The sequence below is a fragment of the Heliangelus exortis genome, chromosome 30 (assembly GCF_036169615.1).
Source record: "Heliangelus exortis chromosome 30, bHelExo1.hap1, whole genome shotgun sequence".
In the NCBI taxonomy this organism is placed as follows: domain Eukaryota; kingdom Metazoa; phylum Chordata; class Aves; order Apodiformes; family Trochilidae; genus Heliangelus; species Heliangelus exortis.
Genome location: NC_092451.1, coordinates 4,353,800 through 4,375,886, shown reverse-complemented (window position 1 = coordinate 4,375,886; position 22,087 = coordinate 4,353,800). Strand labels below are relative to the sequence as shown.

Sequence of the window (22,087 nt, the reverse complement as noted above, 5' to 3'; positions counted from 1 at the left end):
ATCCCAACACCTTTTTTTTTGCTCAAGGCTTTTAATCAGATTGTTTCTTTCCACACTAGTCTGAGCAGGCTCAAAAAAATTCAGCCATCACAGACACACATGTCAACAATTGCCAAAATTTGTCCATTAAAATATCAGTATGATCAAGATGGTAGTAGAGACATATTTGGGACATACAGGCAGACAATATGTAAGAGACAGAGCATACAGAAGCACATCTTGGCACTCACAACATTCCTCTAAAATGTAACATCCCAAGACCTCTGTCAGAATCACCTGCTTGAAGCACATTTTAAGCCAGAAATTTGGAAGTGAATTTTGACATCCGAGTCAGAAAACCTTAACTACACTCTTTGATGTCATCCTTGCCCCAACAGAAGTTACAGCCTCCAAAGAAACAAGCATCACAGTGCTCTTGCTTGGAATCAAGAGAGTTTTTTACTCCTATTTCAACTAGGACATCTGAAAAAATTGGACAAGGTAACCCCAAAGCCAATTAGACATAACCATCTCAGAAAAAGGTGCTGTTCAGATTTACTGTAATCCTTATTTTAAATAAAAGCTGGGATTCAGACCATCTCTGCTTGCAAGATTATTCATGAGCAGGCTTGGGGAAGAAAGGAATTGAGAAAAACACTAGGAAAAAAAAAAAATAAAATCACAATTGGTCTCCTTTGAGGCCTCAGCTGGGTCTGAGTAGCTACCATACAATCATTATTATCCTAAGGAAAAATGTTAAAGGGTTTTTACGAATGACCTGAAGTTCATTCATAAAGCTGCTACTCAGTAATACGCAGCCTCCAGCTTAGAAAAAGGACCAGAAAAAGAAAGCTTATGAGGTTGGGGCTTCTGAAGGTGCTCAACACCACCAGTTTACTTGACTAAATGCAGAAAAAATTAAGAACTGATGAACAGAACAGAATGACCTTATCAGGGAAACCATGTGAAAGGCCAATGGAAATGAAGAAATGAAGAAATTGCTTATTATGAATTTTGGTGCCAGGTCAAAGTGCATTAACTGCTTCTAACATTTGCTGAGTCATTCTCCCCTGTTCTGCAACCAAAATGTCTGACTGAAAGAGTCATGAGGACAGAACTCCTCCAAGCCCAATCTGAATCTGCAAGTCATCAAATTTGATTAGAGAAAGAAAAATCTCTTGGTCAAATTAAAGTACTAAATTAAAACAGGACAGAAAAAGCAAGAATGAGTTCTCACCTTGAGGGAAGCTGCTACATACCTTTTCTGCAATGCCATTCTCTGTAGTATAGATGGCCATCAGCTCTGTGTCTTCTGTGTCCTGATCACCACTTGATGTTGCTCCACCATTTATCACAACCTTAAAAAGAAGACACAAAAAGAAACACGAGGTCTTAGTAAACATTTTCTCTACAATCACACCCCCTGTCACTCAGCTGCACTTGACATCTTGTCAGGAAATATTACAAGCATGACAAGCAATTATTTCTGGAACAGCAGGTTTGGGAAGACAGAGAAACTTGAAAGATGTCACCCACTGCTCCTCAGAGCCCAGACAGTGACAGGAGGAGAGGGCACATCCTGAAGCTGTCCCAGGGCACGTTTAGGCTGGATATCAGAAACACTTCCTCATGGAGAGGGTGATCAGGCATTGGGATGGAGTGCCCAGGGAAGTGGTGGAGTCCCCATCCCTGGAGGTGTTTAAGGAAAGGTGGATGTGGCACTGAGTGCCATGGGCTGGCTGATGTGGGGTTAGGTCATAGGCTGGGCTTGATGAGCTCGGAGGTCTTTTCCAGTCTCAATAATTCTGTGATTCTGTGTTGGAACAGAGCATTATTCACACAGAGTATGCAGGAGCTGAAGGGGTTACTTACTGGCAGGGTGAAAAAGGTTGGATGTTTAGATTCATCCTCATATTTGCCTTCTGTTGAGCCTCCTGCCTCCACTGATTTGGCAGTGGTGTTCTTACCAATTCCCATCGTTTCCAGAATGTCCAGGACTTGGGTGCAGCACCCAAGGGGATGCTGCTGGGATGACAGGCCAGATCTTAGACAACAATTTCTTATTTGAACAGCAGCAGCACCTCCAGGAATCACAAGTGTGCTCAGTGACCCAGCTGGGACATGAGGGTTGCTTGTTTAAGTATCGTTAGCATCAATGGCACCTAGAATTGAACAGAGCAAAATTATTCTTTTCTTGATTACCCAAGATGTATGTACAAACACACACACACACAGTCCACAGCCTTGGTTCACTTTCATGCTCATGACTCACCAACTCTTATACTTAACTTTTTATTTCATAATTAGCAGATTATCATTTAAAGATAAAACTGATGGTATTTAAAATTCTTTCAGGATGGGAATACTGTGATTATTCTCTCATTCTTCTCCTGTGGTCTTTAATCATTAGTATGATTTTTGAAACTCTGCTTGTGTTACAATTTCACAGTCTTTTCTGGAAACAAAGTAGACCCATATTCCAGATATGCAGTGATACCGACCAGCTTGCAATTGAGCACCCATTACAAACAACACTTGTGCTTCCTCAAAGAGTGCAGTAAAACCTAATCCTTTCAAAACAACTTATTTTTAAATAAAAGCATCCATCTAGGAAGCTTAGACTAGATGGGCAAAAGCACTTGACTTCCAGGGAGCCTATTTCCATGAGACAGAACCGGCCCTTTCTGCTGAACACCCCTACCCAAAATTATACCAGCTGTGCAAAGAACATTCAAAGTAATCTGCCTGATGATGGTGAAGCAACTGCTTCAGGATAAAACTGCATTTTAATTAGCATCACTACTACTTTGGCACAGGAACAGGAACGACTGTACAGCTCACTGGTTTTCTTTTGTTTTTCCAGATGGGTCAGTGCTCTGAAGCTTTCCTACAATTGCTCCTTAAATTAGACTTGCAAGTCCATGATTATCCACACTTCTGCCATTTCCAAAGAACATGAATTAACAGATTTGAACCTAAATTTCCCACGGGACAGCATAAAAAATTCCACAACAAACCCAAGTTTTGCAGCCTGTGGTTATGGAGCTTCAAAAAACGAAAGTACAGCTGCAGATGAAACAAACAAAGTTTCAGCTGAAAGTACAGGACAGCACCTGAGAAATGGCCCCTCCAAAATCATAAAGTGAAATTTTCTGCAAGACCAGGAACACATTCAAAGAGCAAAACCCACCACACACCAGTGTTTCTTCAGTATCAAGTTAAACACATTTGCAATGTAATTCCTAGGTGAAAAAGCAGTGAATGGACATTAAAAAAGCAAAAAAAAAGTTACATATATATTAGAAAGAAAAAAAAGTCAGGTAAAGGTTCTTTCTTAAGCCTCCCTTCCAAAACACTGCTCAGTAAAATGCCAGCAGCTTGAATGTCTACTGTAATTGCAATAATAATGAAATTTGACCCTTCTGCTAGGGGCAATTTTGGACTGTTTGAAAAATTAGAGTACTAATATTTTAGAACCTCTAATAGCTGTTAATTGCCCATTTGCTAGAAAATGCTGGTTAAAGAGATATTAATCTTTCAAAGCAATGTAACTTTTCAAGAGAGAAAATACACTTCCATAAGAAATACTGCTCGGGCACTGACATACCATTGAAGCAGTCCTACTTAAACAGAAACAGGGTGGAAAGAAGTGCCTTTAAATAAGGCTTTAATTAAAACGTGTTTCTTGAAGTAAATATCAAGACAGCGTAATTAATTATTTCTCACTTGAACTTGAGATCAAAGGATCAGAGCAGTTTGATCCTCACACCATTCTGTAAAAAGAGAAATTCCCATGTGGACAGTAACCACCTCCTGAAGTGCAAATCTCCACACCCCAACAGCAACTTTGGAACAGTTTGTCTGCTCCCAGGTTGGTGCAGAAATAATGGGTGATGCCTCCTCAAAGCTCTACAGGAACCCTGCTCTCAAAGCTGCCTGTGCAGGTCTGAGAGGTGACGTTAAGAGCTGAGAGAGGAGGAGGAAGAGACAGACACTGGTTAAAGGTTTGTGGGGTAGTAGGAATGTCTGGGGTGGTTTGGGAGCTTTTTTTTGAGGGCTTTTGTTTGCTTTTACTGTAATGGTAACCAAGGGATTTTTCAAGCACACACACAAAACAATAATAAAAAAAAAGAATCTGCCTTTTTTCTGTCAATGCAGACATGTTTTATTCTCCAAGAAAATCAGTGATGGAGACAGGCATAGTTTACCCTGGCAGCTTTATCATCTCAGATTGGAAGGGAAAAGGGAAAGGACAGAATTACACCTCCTTAATAAAAACAGCCACACCAATAAACCAAACCAGCAGTGCAGGAGGAGTTCCACCAGCAGGAAAGGTGCCACTCAGGGGATCTGGTTTAAGGTATTCTGGCAGGGTAAACGTCTTAGTTAGCATTAACTCCACTGATGAAAAGACTACATAATCCTATTTTACTCTGCACTGCAAAACAGTAGGACTGCTATCTTCTCTGAGAAGATGTGATCAGTCCCTGGGAATTGTTCTTCGGAATTCCATCAGGAGAGCAGGCAAATAAGCTGTGCCTTGTAAAATTCTTGATATCTGAAACACAACAGCTAGACAGGTAATGTTTGGATGGGTTTTCCAAATGAAAAGCAACACGCAGTTCCAAATTAAGTGAAAAAAACAGCTTTATCTGCTGCTTTTCCTAAGAGAGGGAATGTGTGCGCACACATACGCGCACTGAAGTGTGTTGGGGTGGCCCAAGAATAAATGAGAATAAATTTCTCATCTCTTCCCTTTTCTGCTCAGCAATTCAACTTACACTTAATGGCTCAAATGCTAACCAGAGATTTTTGGAATTCCTTTATTCTGCAATCAGAAGTGTCCAATTGAAACAGCAATCCTTATGCAGCAGGAGATAAGGTTACCTGAAAGATACTCTTCTTCTCTATCCCACCAACTGAGCATAGCTTAACAAAGTGTACTTGGACATTTTCTAATTGCCTGTAACAACTTTAACTGATCAGAGCTGAAAAGTCACATAAAAAGATATAAAAGTCACTCGACATCAGCTAAGTACACATAGTACAAGGAATTATCTGCCCCTTTGGATCAAATGGGAAAGCTGGAAGTGAAATTTCCACTAGAACACCGATTAACATTCATCTCTTTCCATACCAAACTATCTGCAGTGCTCACACACGATTAACCCAGGAAAGCCAAAAGCTGACATGGGTTTAAATGCTTTAGATAAGATTAGGATTTAGACAAGCAGCCTCCCACAGGGGATAGTCCAGGTGCAAGTTCAGGAGAGGAAAACCCTCCTAGCCGAGGTGATGCCACTCTGCATCTTTGACACTCGTGCCTTTCCTCTGATATCCAAATCTTTTCCAGATTTGGTACCATCAGGACAGGACACCTCACTGCCTCCCATTGCAATGAGCAGATTTCCCTTCAGCCTTTGGATGAAGCTTGGTCTGGACCTCAGGTTCCCCTGGGACTGTCACAATGACTTTCAACTCTGAAAATTATTGTTCTTCCAAAGTTTAAGGATGATGCAGGTTTTATTCCCCAGAAGCTTTAAGACCTCTATGTATTTCAATATTTGCCAAACTTAACCCAAAAACTTTCTAAAACCGTAAGTTAACCAGTACCTGTGGTCCTCCCCTCTCCATCTCCACCATGGAAAAATCAGGAACTGCCTTATATTTGGTGGCCCTACACTGCTGTGCAAGGGAAATATTTGTTAAGGAAGCAAAATAGGCATGGTTATAAAAAAACCGAGGAAGGGAACAACACATTCTTAAAGAGCATACTGATGGGAAAGCTCTGAGGAGCACTGCTGTAGGCATGGCACTGGGTAAGCACATGTGTCCCACTGCCCCAGTGATGCTGCAGCCAGCTCAGGACCTTTCTGGCTTCTACAGATGGCTGAAAAGCCAAGAGAGCTCAGTCTGCTGCATACACTAAGAAGATTAGAACCAAATTAAGGTAATAGCTTAATTACAATCTTCAATTTATTATTTGTAATTGGCTGTCAGACTCATGTGAGTAACAACAACTTTCTCCTGCCAGCATGCAGCCAGCAGCTGTCCAGCCTTACACCAGCCAGGGTCAGCTTCACGCAGATTTTAAATCAATTCAAAACACTAGAGGTGAATAAGCTGAACTGCAGCAGTACCCCTGGAGTTCCACCACCTCTAACAGCAGTTTGAAGTGTGTGGCTTATCTGAAACTCAAGCACACTGTGTTTAAATACAAATCAAGGCATCCTCTACACCTGAGATTGTTTTTTGGAAACAGACACTCAACAGAAATGTAAAAAAGAGACTTGGACTCCCTGCGCGTCAGGATATTTTGTTGTTAAAGTGTACCAAGTCTGAACAGAAGATGAAACCAGTTTTTAAATCCTCTTCACTCTGCTCATCCCCAACACTGTGAGCACTTCAAAGCTGTTTCTGGAACGGGCAATGCTGCAGACTACGAATGAAGATAAATTTCTCAGTTCCTGTAGTGTTGGACAGCTATGAAGAACTGAAGCCAGCAACAAATGCACCACATATTACTCTGTGCTGCTTAAGAAGTGCATTTAGGCCAACCAGCTATTTGTACTCTACAGCACTAGGGCCATATTAAAGGAACTGCATACTGCTTACAGCTTGGTTCCCAGCTGATATCCACCAAGAGTCACAGAGCAGAGGGAGAGGCAGATACCCAGCTCAGGAGTATCCAGGGAGCTGCAGGCAACTGAAGATGATGGCAGGACGGATGCCAAGAGCTCAGGGAAGTTTTGAAAGGCACTCCTGTCACCAAAACACTGAAGTGCCAAAGTGATTTGGGAAACAGCAGCGCTTCTGCACTTCCAAGACTGGCAATGCAGACAATTTAAGGAATTTTGTGAAGGCTCCAATTAGACAAGTTTACTTACAAGACAGAGCTACCATCTGGCCAGACACAGAATTCAATAAAAAGCAAGGCAATTCCCAGTTTATTACAGAGCAGCAGCTTTCTCCAGATAGCCACAGGCTCCAGTTAAGCTCGCTGCACAAAATTCCTGTCCTGATTTTGTGCCATCCAGGTATTAAAAAGACACTCCTCATCCTGTTAGGAGACACACCTTGTCTTCTCTGCAGATGGGAGCCACAGGCACCATGGTTTGTAATTGTATGTGTCCTGACCTTTACAAGTCCTGAGTTACGCTGGTTTTAATACTAGAAAAACCTCAGAACAAGCTCCCCCTTTCACTCTTCCAGCCTGCCCACCACGGTCATTCACATATTATTTAACAACATTAATACAGTAAGGTGGAGAAACTGTTTGAGAAATTGCTAAAAATGAAACAATACATTACACCAAGGAGCTTTAAAAATATTTATGACCAAATTACAAGCCACCAGAACAGGAACAACTTCGCTACTCAAAGCTGTCTCAGAGTGCACCTCTCACACCCCAAGTTCCTTCCCACAAAATGAAACTGCACTGAAATGCTGCTGTGTCCTTAAAAAACTTTGGAATTCAAGGCTGTCCAAAAAAGTTGCTTGAAGTTTTCCTACAAAGCAAAAAGGTCCTCCCCATTTCAAAAGATTCATTGACAAGTATCTCATCAGCAAGGCTAATAAAGCCCAACAAGTACTTTATGTGATGCAATCAAAGAATTGCCTGCAAACCCAAACCCAGAAGTTCAATTGCTTCACAGGGCTGGCCATGAACATTTCATCTCCAGATGGGTACTTGGGTGCTCCTGAGGTCCTCTAACCCACAAATCATTCCAGACATGTAGGTGTGCCCCAAGGGTGTTTTTTCAGCCTTCCAAGAGATTTTGACCATCTTATAGAGGAGAAAAAAGCTGCACAGCAGCCACGTGTAATATTCTGTTGCTACATGTAAAAACAATCCTCTCACTTTACTCTTAAGTAGAGCTTCTCCTCAGGCTATTTTGAAACTAAGGCTAAAGAGGATGAAAAATACTCATTTGTTTTGTCTTTACCAGGAGCCTCTTGCACCCAGCATTCCTTCCCACAAAATGAAACTGCACTGAAATGCTGCTATCTCTTTAAAAGCTACAGAATTTTCTGCCCCTCCACTCAAGAGCATATTACATCCATGCTCAAGAAAGGGAAGTATGCCTCAAACTCCTGATACAACAAAAAAAAGGCGTAATTGCCCTTTACATGCCATAGAAGCAGATTAAAACTGCTATTTTAAATAGGCTCAAACTCCCTAACATTTAGGCTTTAAAAACCAAACAGCTGATGGACACTTTAAGAAGTTTCTGTGGTTCTGAGTTCAGTTTCCCACTTCACTTCCAAAGCACATCTTCAAAGCACAAACATATTCTTTCTGTGTAGGCACTAATGAATTTTTAAGTAGTTGGTGTTTTGCCTGCCATCCGTGCAGTGTCTTAACAACTGACCAACATTATTAGGGCATGTCCACACAAAGACACACAGGAAAGTTATGCCCAGCTCAAACCTTCCCTTGATTTAAAGCACATTAGCTAAATCTCATTAACTTCCTGTGTGAATGAACTTGGTGAAGAAAAGATGTTAAATCCAACTGAATGAGAGGCTGAACAAAGGATCTCACAGCTTTCAGAAACGTTTGTTTGCTGAAATTATTTCCAAAGTGATTATTTAGGCTGTGATTCTAAATAAAAATATCTGAAAGATGCGGATTTCCAGGAAGCACAGGTCAACCTAAAGGTGTGCTTAGACAAAAACATTATTGGTCAAGCTGTTCCTTGCTGGTCTTTCACCCCATTACTTTCTCCTTGTTCAACAGGCAACAGTTTTGCCAAATCTCTGTGCAGTGTGTGTGTCACCCTCTGTAAGAGATCCCATCTATGTGTGCACAATGGTCTGCATTAAAATCCTTAAAGAAATGCCAGGGAAGATGTGTACAGAAAAAGCCACAATATCACATTTCAGAAGTGCAAGCAAAATCTAGGAGGTAACAATTTTACAGCTTGACATCAAGTGCCTGATAACAAATTGCACCTGCAGTGCATTCCCTAGAAAGCAATGACGTTTAAGGTAAATAAAAATGAAATAGCCTATTGCTGTCCTTTATAAAACACAGCGCTACTTTATAGCCTTCCTCTCAGCAAAGTACACCTCTCCGACTGTTTATGGTACACATTAACTTGATTTATAATAGTACATAGTCCTTACAGCTTCCCTGCAAAGCATTAATAATCCAAGAATTCAGATACCTCCCCGTGATTATGGATGTTAATACACAGTTCATTAACTTCAGTCACAGCACTCCGAAAGCAACCTGAGCACACACTGCTCCTGTTCTCAGCTTGCTTTGTGCTCCTGCTTGGCACTTGGATGAAAGCTACCTTTTTCTTTTTTTTCCCAAGACCTTAATCACATTAAAACAAAGGTAAAGTTAAGAGACTCATCTAGGAAAAATTCCACTGATTAAGCGAATCAGGGTAACACGCCAGCTTTTTCAACTCTGAATACAAAGTTCCTTTCCAAAGGCTTAGGCATTCCCCACATCTGCTTCTGAAACAGATACTCCTTCCTGAAAGAGAACAATTTTAGCGCAGTAAGCAATATAAACCCAGTAACCAATTACACACTTGAAAAAGTTCACACTGAGTTGATTTATTAGGTTTCTCTCAAAATAAATATTTCACTTCCATTTAACAAAACTTAGTATCCGATCTGGAATTCAAGCAGCTTTCAAAAACTCACCAAAATGCAGTACTTTTGGGCTCAAGCATGCTTAAAATCTCTTTAATACTACACAAACCTCACATAAATTTCTCCCATTTTAAAAATTAAAAGGAATCCAAAGCTTACATGTAAACAGGGAAGAAGGTAAATACTTCTCTTTACAGTGATCACAATTTTTAAATTAAAAATTAAGTCCTCAAATTTTTAAGACATTGAAACTTAGTTATTAAAAACACAAGTCTGTCAGGTTTAAGTTTTCTTAATTAATAATGCCCACACCACAACAGCTGAATTTTTGTAATCATGCCCATTAACAGCTGAATTCAAGGCAGCTCTTACCTCCAGAAACCTGCACCAACTTCTAGAGCCTGTCCCTGCCAAGTCCTCCACTGTTTTCCTTCCAGCCTCTGCTCAGTGCAACAGCTCCAGTTGCAAGCTGCAGCCTGAGAGATGCAGACATACCCAGGGAGGTTTTTTATAATCTGGTGGGGCTCCCTACATTGTATAACTGTGCTGTGCCCAATCACCACCCCGCTGCCTTACACAACTGCAGAGATGTGCGAAGACACCACATGGCCAGAAACTGTTACTACACAGCTCTCAGCGTTACGAAAAGTAAGTTCTGAGGAACAGCCGAGTATGTACACAGCAGCCCGAACCTGGAGTCTCAAGTGTTTTTACATAAGCTGCTGCTTCACCGAGTGAAAACCCAACCCAAGCTCTCAATATTCCACTTGGAGAAGTATTTACATGCCTGACTCCAACAGCTGGTATCAGGATTGGGATTTTCTCCACCACGCTAGCATTTCCGTAAGCCTCTCTTGTGCAACTTGCACAGAAATATTTTTATTAGCAATTAGCCAGTTTTCGGGAGGGCCCAGATCTCAAAGCTCTGTTCCATAGGACAGGGTTTAGCAGTCCACAACCTCCCCAAGAACTGAAAACACACAAGATGAACTTGTGCTGGGCTCGTTCACTTTCCAAACGTAAAAAGGATGCTCAGGGCTGCAAAGTGAGATGCAACAGGAGGCAGGACTAAAACTGAGAGACCCGAAACAACAATAAAATAAACGCTTAACCAGCATGCAGCTCTTCTGTGGGAATGAGGTCTTCTCTCCCTGACCCACCTCTCTTTCTGCAAGAGGATAGCACTGTTTTCAGGCTGCCCTTGCACTTCCCATCCCTTTACAACTCATCACAGGCCCTGCCTCAAATTGTGGCTTGTCATCAAGTCTGTACCCCATCCCCTCACCCAGCAAGGGAAGTAATTACTTCTCCAAATCAAACAATGCCCACACTATTAATGAGGCACCATCTGAGAGCTCAAAGAGGCCCCGGAAAGCAGCACCCAGCTCCCAGCTGCTGCCTGCTTCCCCAGCGCTCCAGGCGAGAATGATGAGCTCAACTTTACCTGAAACGCACCTTTTGAACCCAAATTTGTGGTGGCAAAGGACAGGCTGTTGGCGCCATCTAGCTCCCTCTGCTCGGAGAGGAAAGTCAGCCCTAAACAAGCGTCCAAATTTTCCACTGCTAAAGTTTCCTTAATTGTCAGGACCTGAAAGGTGCGGAGTGTTGGCAGAACAAAATCGTGTGCTTGTTCTTGCATCAAAGAACCAACTCATGAATAGGGTGAGTTTAATTGAACGCTGACATTTATGATGTGCAGGGTTCTTTATTCATCCTTTCCTGGTAATGCGTGGAAGAAAGCCAATTATCTCCACCAATTATTTTATGCAATGTTTGTGTACAGAAAACTGCTCTCCATTCCAGCATTTAATCTCCACTGCAGAGATGTTGAAGTTTCCTTCTCTACTTCCCCTTTACCAATTATTCCTCTTCCCTTTGCTCTTCATTTCTGAATTCCAAATGTTTTCACAAAACATCTGCTAATTTCTATAAGGAGAAAACTTAAGAGTCCTTAATAAAAGCATCACCATATCTTAAGTTTTAACACCATAAAATATCAACTGCTGTAGCACAATCTGCCTACAAGATTACTCATCTATACTACTTTTGAGGAATAATGATGCAAATAATTTTATATTCAAGGCATTTGATGTTCTCACAGGGAGCTTCAGGATGAAGTGACTTCTGGCAAGAAAAAAAATGGCAAGGTTCTGGGAAAAAAAAAAAAAAGCCACTTGTGTTTTCACTCCAATGTCCTGAATTTACTTTAAAAAAAAATAAAAATAAAAAAAAATTTCCATTAAACAACATCAGGGACTCCAATGCTGCTCTCTCTATCCTAGTTCAAAGTATAATTGAGTTCAATGCAAATAACATGGTTTCAGTATCCAATTAAATGAGACTTGTGTATCTACCTTACAATTAAAGCTAATTGCTCCAAAGTTCATCACTGAGAAATGGAGAATTTCAAAACTCAAAAGATTTATTTCTGATTACTTAGTATTTACGCTCAATAATTTAGTTCAAATAAAACACCTTCTAACCTGGATACCTCTACTGAAAAACCCAGCTTCCATGATGGACAGATCTAATCATGGCTGTTTGGTTAAAATTCCTTGCAGTGAATAGATATTTAATCACTGTCAGACTTGTGACGAATGTTAATTCAAGATGTAACTCTTGCAACTGCTCTTTCAATACAGCAGAACATTTTACAATGCATCTGCAAAGTCCATAATACTGTAAAGACAGGTGGGAATAAACAGATGAGAAGCTCTATGGATTTTCTGCACTTTATTGATGGAAAGGAAATCACAGGAGACAATTTATGTCCTTCATTCAGTGCAAGAAGCATTGTCATGATGATCCTCCATAGCTAGGCATCATTTTTATGACCTGCTTAATATCCAAAATTCAAACTGATGGGAGCATTTCTCTTGCTTGAGAATGCTACTCCTAGGAGGAGTTCACTTCTGATTATTATGAGAAAATCCAACTTTTTTTGCTTTCTGCCTATACATACAGTGTTCAGTTTGAGGATGAAACAAATACTTCAGAGTGCCCTTGTCAAATCAGAAATTTTGCTGCTAGACAGACATTGGAAACTGATAATTTACAGGCAACCTTCTGAGTTTGAGTGTTTATTCTGAGGCCATTCACCGTAGTTTTGCAGCGCTGAAGAGTCAGGACAAAATTCTTCTTTGAAGTTGCTGATTTTCAGGGCAAGGAAACCCATGTCTTGTGTACAGGGATGGCACACAGTGGTTCTCTCACACGATCCAAACAATTATAATATGACTCAGTGACTGCAAACACCTGGCAACCAAATCCTTCCTTTGAGCTTTCATATATTGCCAGGTAGTAACAACAAAAACACACAACAAAAAGGCAAGTCTGATGCAATCAGTGAAAAAACTGAAGAAGAGCTCATCTGTTCCATAGCTTACCTTAAAAAAATAAACATAAAAAGCCTGTTCCAGCATAGCAGATGCCTCACAAATATTAAACTGTGGCAAGGCACCCTTCTCAGAGCAATGCTGTTGGAAAAAACACAAATCTTTGCAAGAACATCTTGTTTCTTCAGGAAGGTAAGGTGTAAGACTCATTTATGATGGACAAATAAGTCTTCTGACTCCATTTTGGTAGCAATCTCCTAATTTAAGTATTCTTCCTACCAAAGTCATAACAAATATGTAATCTCCTATATCAGTGAAAAGATTGCATTTATACAGCAGGCTCCCATGAACATCTTTCAGAATACACTTAACATAATACAGCAAACACAAGAAAATAGTATCACATATTAGCAGAATAACTTGGAACAGCAGAAAGACTTAAGCCATTAGGCTTTATCTTATGAAGACATCTATAAATCCACTGAATTATAAATTCCCTGAAAAAGCACTTACCAGAAGATATTCTTTAATAGGAAAACATCTACTCTGTTCTTCTCTAATGATGTATCAAATATACAGGAAGAATTACTGAGACTGCTTGGAAAGTTTACCATTTAATTCAAGGAGTAATCAATGCACAGTCCTGGGCACTAATTATCCATAACCCCAGCCCCACCAGAACAGAGACAGAGAGGCTGTCCACATGAAGTGAATTCCACTTTTCCAGTTAGAGAATGCATGCTTTCTGCCCAGCTTCTGTTCTTCTCAAAACCTGAATTCTTAAAACTTCTCCTGCATCTGTGTTTTTAAATGCTTGTGAGAAGTATCTCAGGTCTGAGATGTGTATCAAAGCAGATCGAGGGTTCTTCTATGTAAAGAATTAATTATAAGAGGAAAGTGCCTTTAAGAACACCTATGGCTGATTTCTGGGCAAGAAATAAGAAAACATTTTCAAGAAAAAACAATAGTGAAGCCAAAGCCATACACTCCCCAGACACAGATCAAAGTGCTTCAAAAATTAAAGAGGAGTAATGTGCTTTTTGTGACCTGCTATTGTAGTCACCATGTCCATAAAGTGAGTCAGATGCCTACATCTCTCCTCGACCTCCAGGTACATTTGTAATGAAAAGCAAAAGCTCAAATAATTTTTCAACTACAAACTGGCAAAAGTAAAACCTGTTTACTGGTCAACACAGCAGCATACAAGCCTTAAAGCATCATTACCCTCCTGTATCCCCAGATGCCCAGGGAAATGCTGTCAACCTCATCAAACCCTCAGAAGGCAACAGCAGCTCATAACCTACACCTCAAAAGCTACAAAAACTCTATAGTTAGGACTCCACATCTACAACTCCCATCTCCTCATTCCTCAAACATCACACCACAGAAGCACTCACGAGTTCCAGCCATGAGCAAAACCCCATGATCAGCCCAACAGCTCTGACCTATTCACTGCTGCAGACCACAAAACAGAGGAGATTTGCAAATTTATATACCAAGTCTAGACTTGAAACGTTTGCTGGTGTTATCTGCTAAAGAAGAAATTGTGTAAATTTTTGGTATTACTTTGCTGTTACCATGTGGTTAGAACACTTCTGTTTTAGCTTTTCTCTCACTTATTTTTGTGACTGCAAACAGTTTTAGAAATGTGGGATAAATCTCTGTGCAGAAAAATCGAGCTGTGCAAAGAACATGGAAAGTTCCATCCTTTAGCTGAAGCTGCTGTTATTTTCATTTCCTAAAGGCAAAACATGTTTATCCAAAACACATTCATACAGCTTTGCATTCAACGTGCCATTTGCTCAGATGCCTGAAAATCCACCTGCATTAAGTGCCAAGTGGCAAGGTTGAAAACTCAAGGTGCAAGACTAAATATTTTCAAATGGGGGTAGAAAAAGAGCAGATAGCTGTACTCTGCTCAGTTATCCTGCTGCCTCCTTCTCGGCTCAGTTAGCAAATGGCAAATGCAGCTTCACAGCACTTCCCAACTGCTCCTCCTCCCACTGATCCCAGCCTCCTTCATCTGAAATGAGGGGAAAAAAAAACCCAACCCTTTTAATCTTCAAAGCATGGCCACAAGTCAATCTCAAACTTAGCACAGTTTTTAATTTTCTTTTTAATTACCCAGTTGGGAGAGCTATGCCCTCCTTGCTCAGTGACCTTTCACTCCTTCAAGATTATTTCAAGCGATCTTTCCTGGGAATAACCAGCAAATTTATACCACTTGCAGAGGAAATGTTTAAAGGCTTCCAAGCACTGAGGGGGAGAGGTGGCAGGATTCTCTGTGTGCTTTTGTGCCGGCAGCCTTCACCAGGTTACACTGCACCCTCAGCTCTGCAGGGCAAGTATCTGCTGGCTTCAGGCTGCTGCCTTACTGTGAGCACAACCCCAACCCATCTGCTCAAATACCTTTCCAGAAAAAAAGTTGTCACCCTGCTGGCTTTGAGGCTCCCTGACTCCTCACATGGAGCCAACCCCCAAAACAGTGAAAGAATTTCCTTCTGCAGTAATCAGCCAAGGGCAGGGCACAAACAGATCGGCTGCTGTTGCCATAGAGCAATAATAGATGTTGTTATTAATTATACCAGCACTAATAGGTGCTATTATTATTACTTATAACTTGACCGCGTCCTTACGTCATGAGTTTGGGTCACTACTACGCCTAGCTTGGTTTCCCCTACCCACAAAGGAAAATTAAGTCATTATTGCCAGTAATGATTTTTAAGTTAAAGCAGCACTCCTTACTCTGCCCACAAATAACCGACTGGATGCAACCCTGCCTTTGATTCCCACACGTTAAGCCAACCAATTACCAATTCATTTCACAACGAGCCTGGAAGTGTTTAGACAGACAGGCTGGTGTTTAACCAGACCTGCAGGTTAACTTCCCATACTCCTGGTGCAGGCAGGCGTGGGTGGAAGTGTTTACACGCTCAGCAATCACCATCTACTTCTTCATAAATGTGGATTTATTTGTCCATCTCAGTCCAGAAGCCAACACCAGCTCCCTCCTCTGACTCCACGGGACAATTTATGAGCCAGGAGGTAACCAGGACCTGTCAGAATCCAGCTGACATCTAACCTGGCTGTCATGTAACATGTCACCCTGCAGAGATGTAAAATGTAATTTAGTCCAATAGCTTTGAAGATTTTTCTCCATCCGTAAGTGGTTAATTAAGAAGGCATTAAATATAGATGAATGCATTAAATATCCCTACAAGCAACAAAACTGCTTAAAGGAGGCTAAGTGAATTCTTCAACTGACGTGACTGAAATGGAACACTCCTCTTAATACCAAATTGATTGCTCAGGAAAAGCACCAAAAAAAGTCTAATATTTTGACAGAGTTCACGTAACGTATAACAATATTTATACCAATTCTACACTTCCATTGAAGGAAAGCTTTTTCTTTCAGCTAGACATGCCTTTTACAAAGAAGTATTCTGGCAACATTTAGTGAATATTTTTTGTGATTTTTGCCAGTAAACCAGTCTTTTTCAGCCAATATACTGTGGTTTCAATACCTTCCTGGTTCTTTGGTCTGTGGGGCTCTTCTGCAGATGCCTGCATAAGACTGCTTTAAATAAAAATAAATCATTGCAATTATTCTTCCCTAATTGGCATCACTTAAAAAGCAAGATTTATTTGCTGCTACTCTTTGGAGTAGTATCATTTAGGTGTACATTTTGTCCTCAGCCAATATTTTCCATCTGAATAATTAAGAGGAGAAAAGACCAATAGAGGTAGAGTCTCCTTTGAAGGTACTTGCACGCTGTGCTGTCTCCATAATAAATCCATTACCTGCCATTCAACACAACATTATCTGTCACAACAGCCTCCAGAACAAAAACAGTAATTAGACTGGGATCCTAGCACACTCAGCACACTGTTCTGGGGTCCACGATTCAGGAGGTTTTGAAAGCAAGGAACAGTGCACCTGAAAGAGATTAAAATTGGGCTACTACTTATCATAAAATCTTCACCAAGACCAAACAGCGAAGGCAAGCTCAGACAATACTTTGGGGTTTAGGCTCTTTTTGACTCAGAAACTTAATAGAAGGCTTAACTTGACAGCTCTGCTTGTTTCAATTGTGCCTTATTAGGCATCCTCATGAAAAGCATGAAATGTGTTTGATCCCTTCCAAAGAGGAGGAAGACTCATTAGCAATGGATGTTTACACATACCCAGGGCTCAAGATTACTGAAGTCCTTCCCCTCCTGCAGAAGGGGCTTTTCAGGTCTGTGTTTTTATTAGAAGGACCACATATGGGCTCCTGAAAAGCTCAGGCTTCCATCCTTTACTTTTTTTGGTATTTGCAAACAAGACAGAGGGAAGATGAAAACATCAGCTCCTGTGAAGGGCAGACTCAGTTTACAGACCTCAGTACCTCAGCCAGAGACATTCAAGTGACAGGACCAATCAACTCTGAAAATTATTATTTATACCAAGCCAGATGCTGGGTTTTATGTTCTGAAACAAATACAGCACAAATTGAGCTGTTCCCATTCAATTTTCAGTTTCTGGCTAGAGCAAATACATAGATACACTACCTTACTACAACAGGAACATAACACTTGGGTATTAAAACAAACAAAAAGAGCACCCCCTTCTCCATGTAAATTTTTTGTTTCAGTTTTAAAAGTATCTACCAGGAAGTTGAAATAAACCACAGGTAACAAACGAATGCTTGGCAGCCTGAGTAATCTAGAAAACAGCCCTGTAAAACTGTATTGATAACTAATATGTTCAGCATAATGTCTAAAAACTCCACACGCAAAAACAAATGGTACCCATGCAAATACATACTGACAGTATCAGAAAAAAAATGGTGGTTGTTATTGTTCCCAAATGTGAAAGACCACAGAATACTGTTTACTGTAAAATGCAATAAAAGGTACATATTATTGCAATAATTCTAATTACATCTCCCATTTTAATTACATCTTGCAGTCTGAGCTGAAAGAATAGAGACCTGGAGTTCCAACATCTTTCTTGTCAGAGGGAATCCAAATTATTCCTTTGGTTTGACCTTTACACAATCAAATGCTCATCAGGAAACTGTACTCTTTCAGCTTTTATCAGAAACTCCAATCATTAATCTATGGCCAAGCAAATGCTTCTTGCATCAGGAACATCTAGCTCAACTTTCAGAAACAATTATTTTGTACAAAGAAGGAAAAAGGAAAATAAAACCTGCCACATCTTGTCAATTAGCTGGTGTCTGTAAAAACAAGGATGCGTTTTCTTTGCTCAGGTATGACAAGGGTCTGAGTGCAGGATTCTCCAGTGCAAGAAATAAAAGGAGCAAAAATTGTAGAATTTGCAAATATATTTTTCTGCCACTGGGATTCAAACCTTACCACAGCACAGCCCATTAAGTGCTTTTAGCTCTGGGACACTTTCATTCAGCCCACAAAATAAGAAAGAGGTTGCTAACTTTACAGTGCAGCATTTTATTTCCACTCCAAGCTTCTAAATAAAAACTGAAAGTGGTGACATGGAGTCACATGCCTGTTTTTATGATACTCTGTATGACCTTGAATACTTCTAAGAACATTTAGACATTTTTTTTTCTTTAAAAGCCCAACAAAACAGAAACATTGAGGTATACAGGAGACCATACAGGGAAGTGATCAAGGTAACAAAGCCAGGAGAATAAATAAATCCTTAGATCATTACTGCTGTGCTTGATCAATGGAGATGAGCTTAAAGGCAGACTGAAGCAAAGATTTCCAGCATTTCCTTCCCATAGCTACCACCAGGTCAACAAGGACACCCAGAGCACTGGAAAAGTCTGGGATAAATTCAGGGACACACATTTAGTGTCTCAACACATAAACACAGCTCCCAGCAGGCTTAGCAGACCAAGTGTTTAAGGGACCTTCCCATTAAAGCTTCCCAAGTGCACTTTCTTCTCCTCACTTTTACAATCTTACAAGCCTCCTAAACAGCCACCATCCCACTAAAATCGCCCTTACTGCCCCAGGCTGCCATTTCACGGCCATGAAAAACAGAAGTAAATCCAATTAAAATGTGTTGTTGCATTTAGAGCCCCAACTCACTCAAAGCATCCACACACAAAGTTAATGCCCAGGAATGCAAAATGCCTGTCGCCCCCCTCAAGTCACTTTTTTACTTACTTACTCACCATGCCAGTGCTGCTGTCTGCCATGCATTCCCAAAATGCTTCAGCCAGCTGTCAGAATGACACAAGCACTGCTATAGTTTGATTTAAAAATTAATTCAGAAAACTCTTCCACCCCATTTGTATTAGCTTGCATCCTTTGAGCCATTTTAATCTAAAACAAAAATTAAATTTAAAAAATAACAAATAACAGTCCCTATTACCACAAAGGAGATGACAAGCAAATATTGGTTAAATCCAAATGTGTTCAGTCATTGCTTTTATACCACACAGAGCCTAAAAGTTCAGAAATACAGGCACCTGTGCTGCTGCTTCCAGCTCCTCAAACACAACTACAACTGAACTAATCTGGTCCCATTTGCTCCTAAAGATACAACTCTCAGACAGAGTTTGTCTTCTCTGGCAATTTGCTGATGCAATTAGAAGACCAAAACATCATTCATTCTGAGAAAGATTTATTAGTCACCATAATACAGGAGCTAAAACCCAGCTATACCAACAGCCCTACAGTGCACATGACACATTCTTACCAATAAACAACAATTTTATGATATGCTGAGTGACGGAGCCTTTTGGGATAAGAAGAAAATACTCTGGCTGAGATATGTGGTGAGAAAAAAACTCTGGAAAATCCCTTTCACCAGACAGGATATGGTTTATTCCCTCCTGAAGCAGGTTTTGTTGGTTTTTTTTAAATTAAAATAGTAATAATAAAGGGCAGACACTTGGATGGTGAGTGCATTTCCATCCTGCCCTCTGTAACCAGCACTTCCATCTCCTGGCCCAAGAACTGAGGCTCAAGGAGATTTAGATCACTGAATTTCTAATTATAAACCCGTTAAGGACGAGTTTTACAACTACCTCAAGCTAAGCCACTCCTCTGCAAATAAGAAAACGGGGTTGCCAGAGAAGAACAAAGAGCAATTCAATATTTTCCTGCAACACAAATGTGTGCTTTGGGACTCCCTTACAACACCCTGGCTGGGACCCCCGGGGTCGATTCATCCTTCCCAAAACCATCCCCGAGTTTTCAACCCCCAGTGGGCCCTGGGCAGAGCCAAGGAAGGAGTCACAGCTCTCTGCAGCCCCAAGGAGAATGATGATTCACTGTTTACCAGACTGACAACACTCAGGACCTAAAAAATAAGTTCAAACGGCTTAGAGAGCACCGGATTAGAAAACCATCCCCTTGTTCCTGATGCCATACACATGTTTATTGCTATGTTTGGCAACAGAAATTGGCCAAGATTAATGGTGAGCGAAAGGAATAAAACTAGAGCTGGAGACTTCTTAAGTAGGAGACTAGTTCTCCCTCCTACATATTTTCCCCACCAAGTGCCAGTGATGTTTCAACACTTTAATTCCCTTTCCCAAGGAGGTAGTTCTGCTCCTTTCGTGGCCAAATTACCATGGCAAGAAATCCACATTTAGATCCATCTCTAACAGAAGCACATTCAGGCAGCAGACATTCCCTTCCTATAACATGAAAATGGAAAAATATCACCATTTCTTTTTTTGCCTTCAAATACATATTGTCATAAGATGGCTTGTAACAACAAAAACTATTTAGCCATAAAGAAAATAATCTCCCCAGAACTGCTACAAGTATTATGCACAGTACCATGAAGTTAGTACAATGTCGTAATGCACTTCACCCGTGGGAACAGCTAAAGAACATGGCAAATAGTTTTCATTTTACATGACTTATCTTATTGCTGCCTTACAACCTCACCATGATGCACCTCCCTTTGCTCACCCTGACTGTCAATATTTCCTTCCTGCAGCTTTCAAGTAAAATAAAACACACACTAACTACTGTCAGACAATCTCATGACCAATAGGGCTTCATAAATAAGAACACTTGATACAAATGAATTTTTCCAGCAATATATAAACCATCACCTTCCATGGAAGAAAAATCATTCTGCAATCTGCACCTTCTTTTATAAGGATAAATGCATGAACTGTTTCAAAGTAAAATACTGAAGAAACAGCCCCATGGCATCTTTCTGGGCTTGAGTTTTCGTACTGCTTTTCTGATGTGGTTCACACAGACACTGACAGGAACAGCTACAGAACAAGATCTTCCAAAAAGCACCTTCCATGGGCCACTGGTTTGTAATCTGCTGTGAACTGGAAGAGCTCCCAAGGGCAGCAGTTGGGTGATTAGAGCATTTAACAGCCACTTCTGGAGGAATCCATACCGAGATGGGTGAAGTGTCACCCATTTAGTTTTAAAAAGTTTCCATCCACCCTCAGCAGCATAACAAAGCCACTTCACAGCAGAATCAGAAGGGTCATTATAATGAAGAAGTTAACAGATTTGGCTGCTATCAGGAAGGGGGGAAAAAAAAGCCAAACATACAGACTGAAGCAAAGAAAGCTCAACTTGGTTTAATTTAAATGTAAAAGCCTTTTAAATAGTAACTGCCTACAAAGGCAGAATGCAGGGAAAATACAGTTATCAAGTTTTCTGTTAGGAAAAAAAATAATCCTCAAACATTGCCATTATCATAAGCTCCCCCTTAAGAAAGTAATCTCCAACCGAACAATGTGGGCAAAGACCTGTATTTCTCCACTAAACTCCAACTCCCTTCCAGCATCACCCACACAAGACAGAAATCCTCAGATTAGCAGTCTGGAAAAAAAAAGCCACACACAGACATCCCCCAGTACTGCCTTAGGGCTGGACACACAGGTCTACCCCATGGCTACTTCCATGGTAGGGAGCAGGTAAAAAATCTCCAAAGAAAACTGGTTTCAACAGAAAAGCAAGGCTTTTGTGGGCTAACCCAAAAAAAGATCCCTGACCTCACCTCTGAGGCAGTGATGGATGGGTGCTGTCACCAGAGGAAACATTCGGTTTTCCTTCAGATTTGTTTCTGTATTAAAGATGCATAAGGAGCAAGAGACTCATACTCAGAGAGCCTTCTTGCCATCCAGCTCCTCACAACTGGTTGCTTGAGAAAACAGCTCACCAAAGCTCAGCCTATGTAAAAGCAGGTCTTACAGACA

The 22,087-nt window shown here is 40.7% G+C and overlaps 1 protein-coding gene across 5 annotated transcripts in view; it reads right to left on the bottom strand.

Annotated features, from left to right (window-relative positions):
* The window catches only part of SLC23A2 (solute carrier family 23 member 2), a 57,136-nt gene that overhangs the window by 24,008 nt on the left and 11,041 nt on the right, over positions 1-22,087 (bottom strand). For 4 of the 5 annotated variants that reach the window (XM_071728973.1, XM_071728972.1, XM_071728970.1 and 1 more), the window contains exons 2-3: positions 1,852-2,141; positions 1,239-1,337 (exon numbers count right to left, since the gene is read on the bottom strand). In XM_071728973.1, the coding sequence (XP_071585074.1) occupies positions 1,239-1,337; positions 1,852-1,956 (204 nt within the window). In that variant the 5' untranslated portion in view covers positions 1,957-2,141. Of the gene's footprint in view, positions 1-1,238; positions 1,338-1,851; positions 2,142-9,963; positions 10,116-22,087 lie in introns of those variants that run through there. The other variant, XM_071728971.1, reaches the window with a different exon arrangement.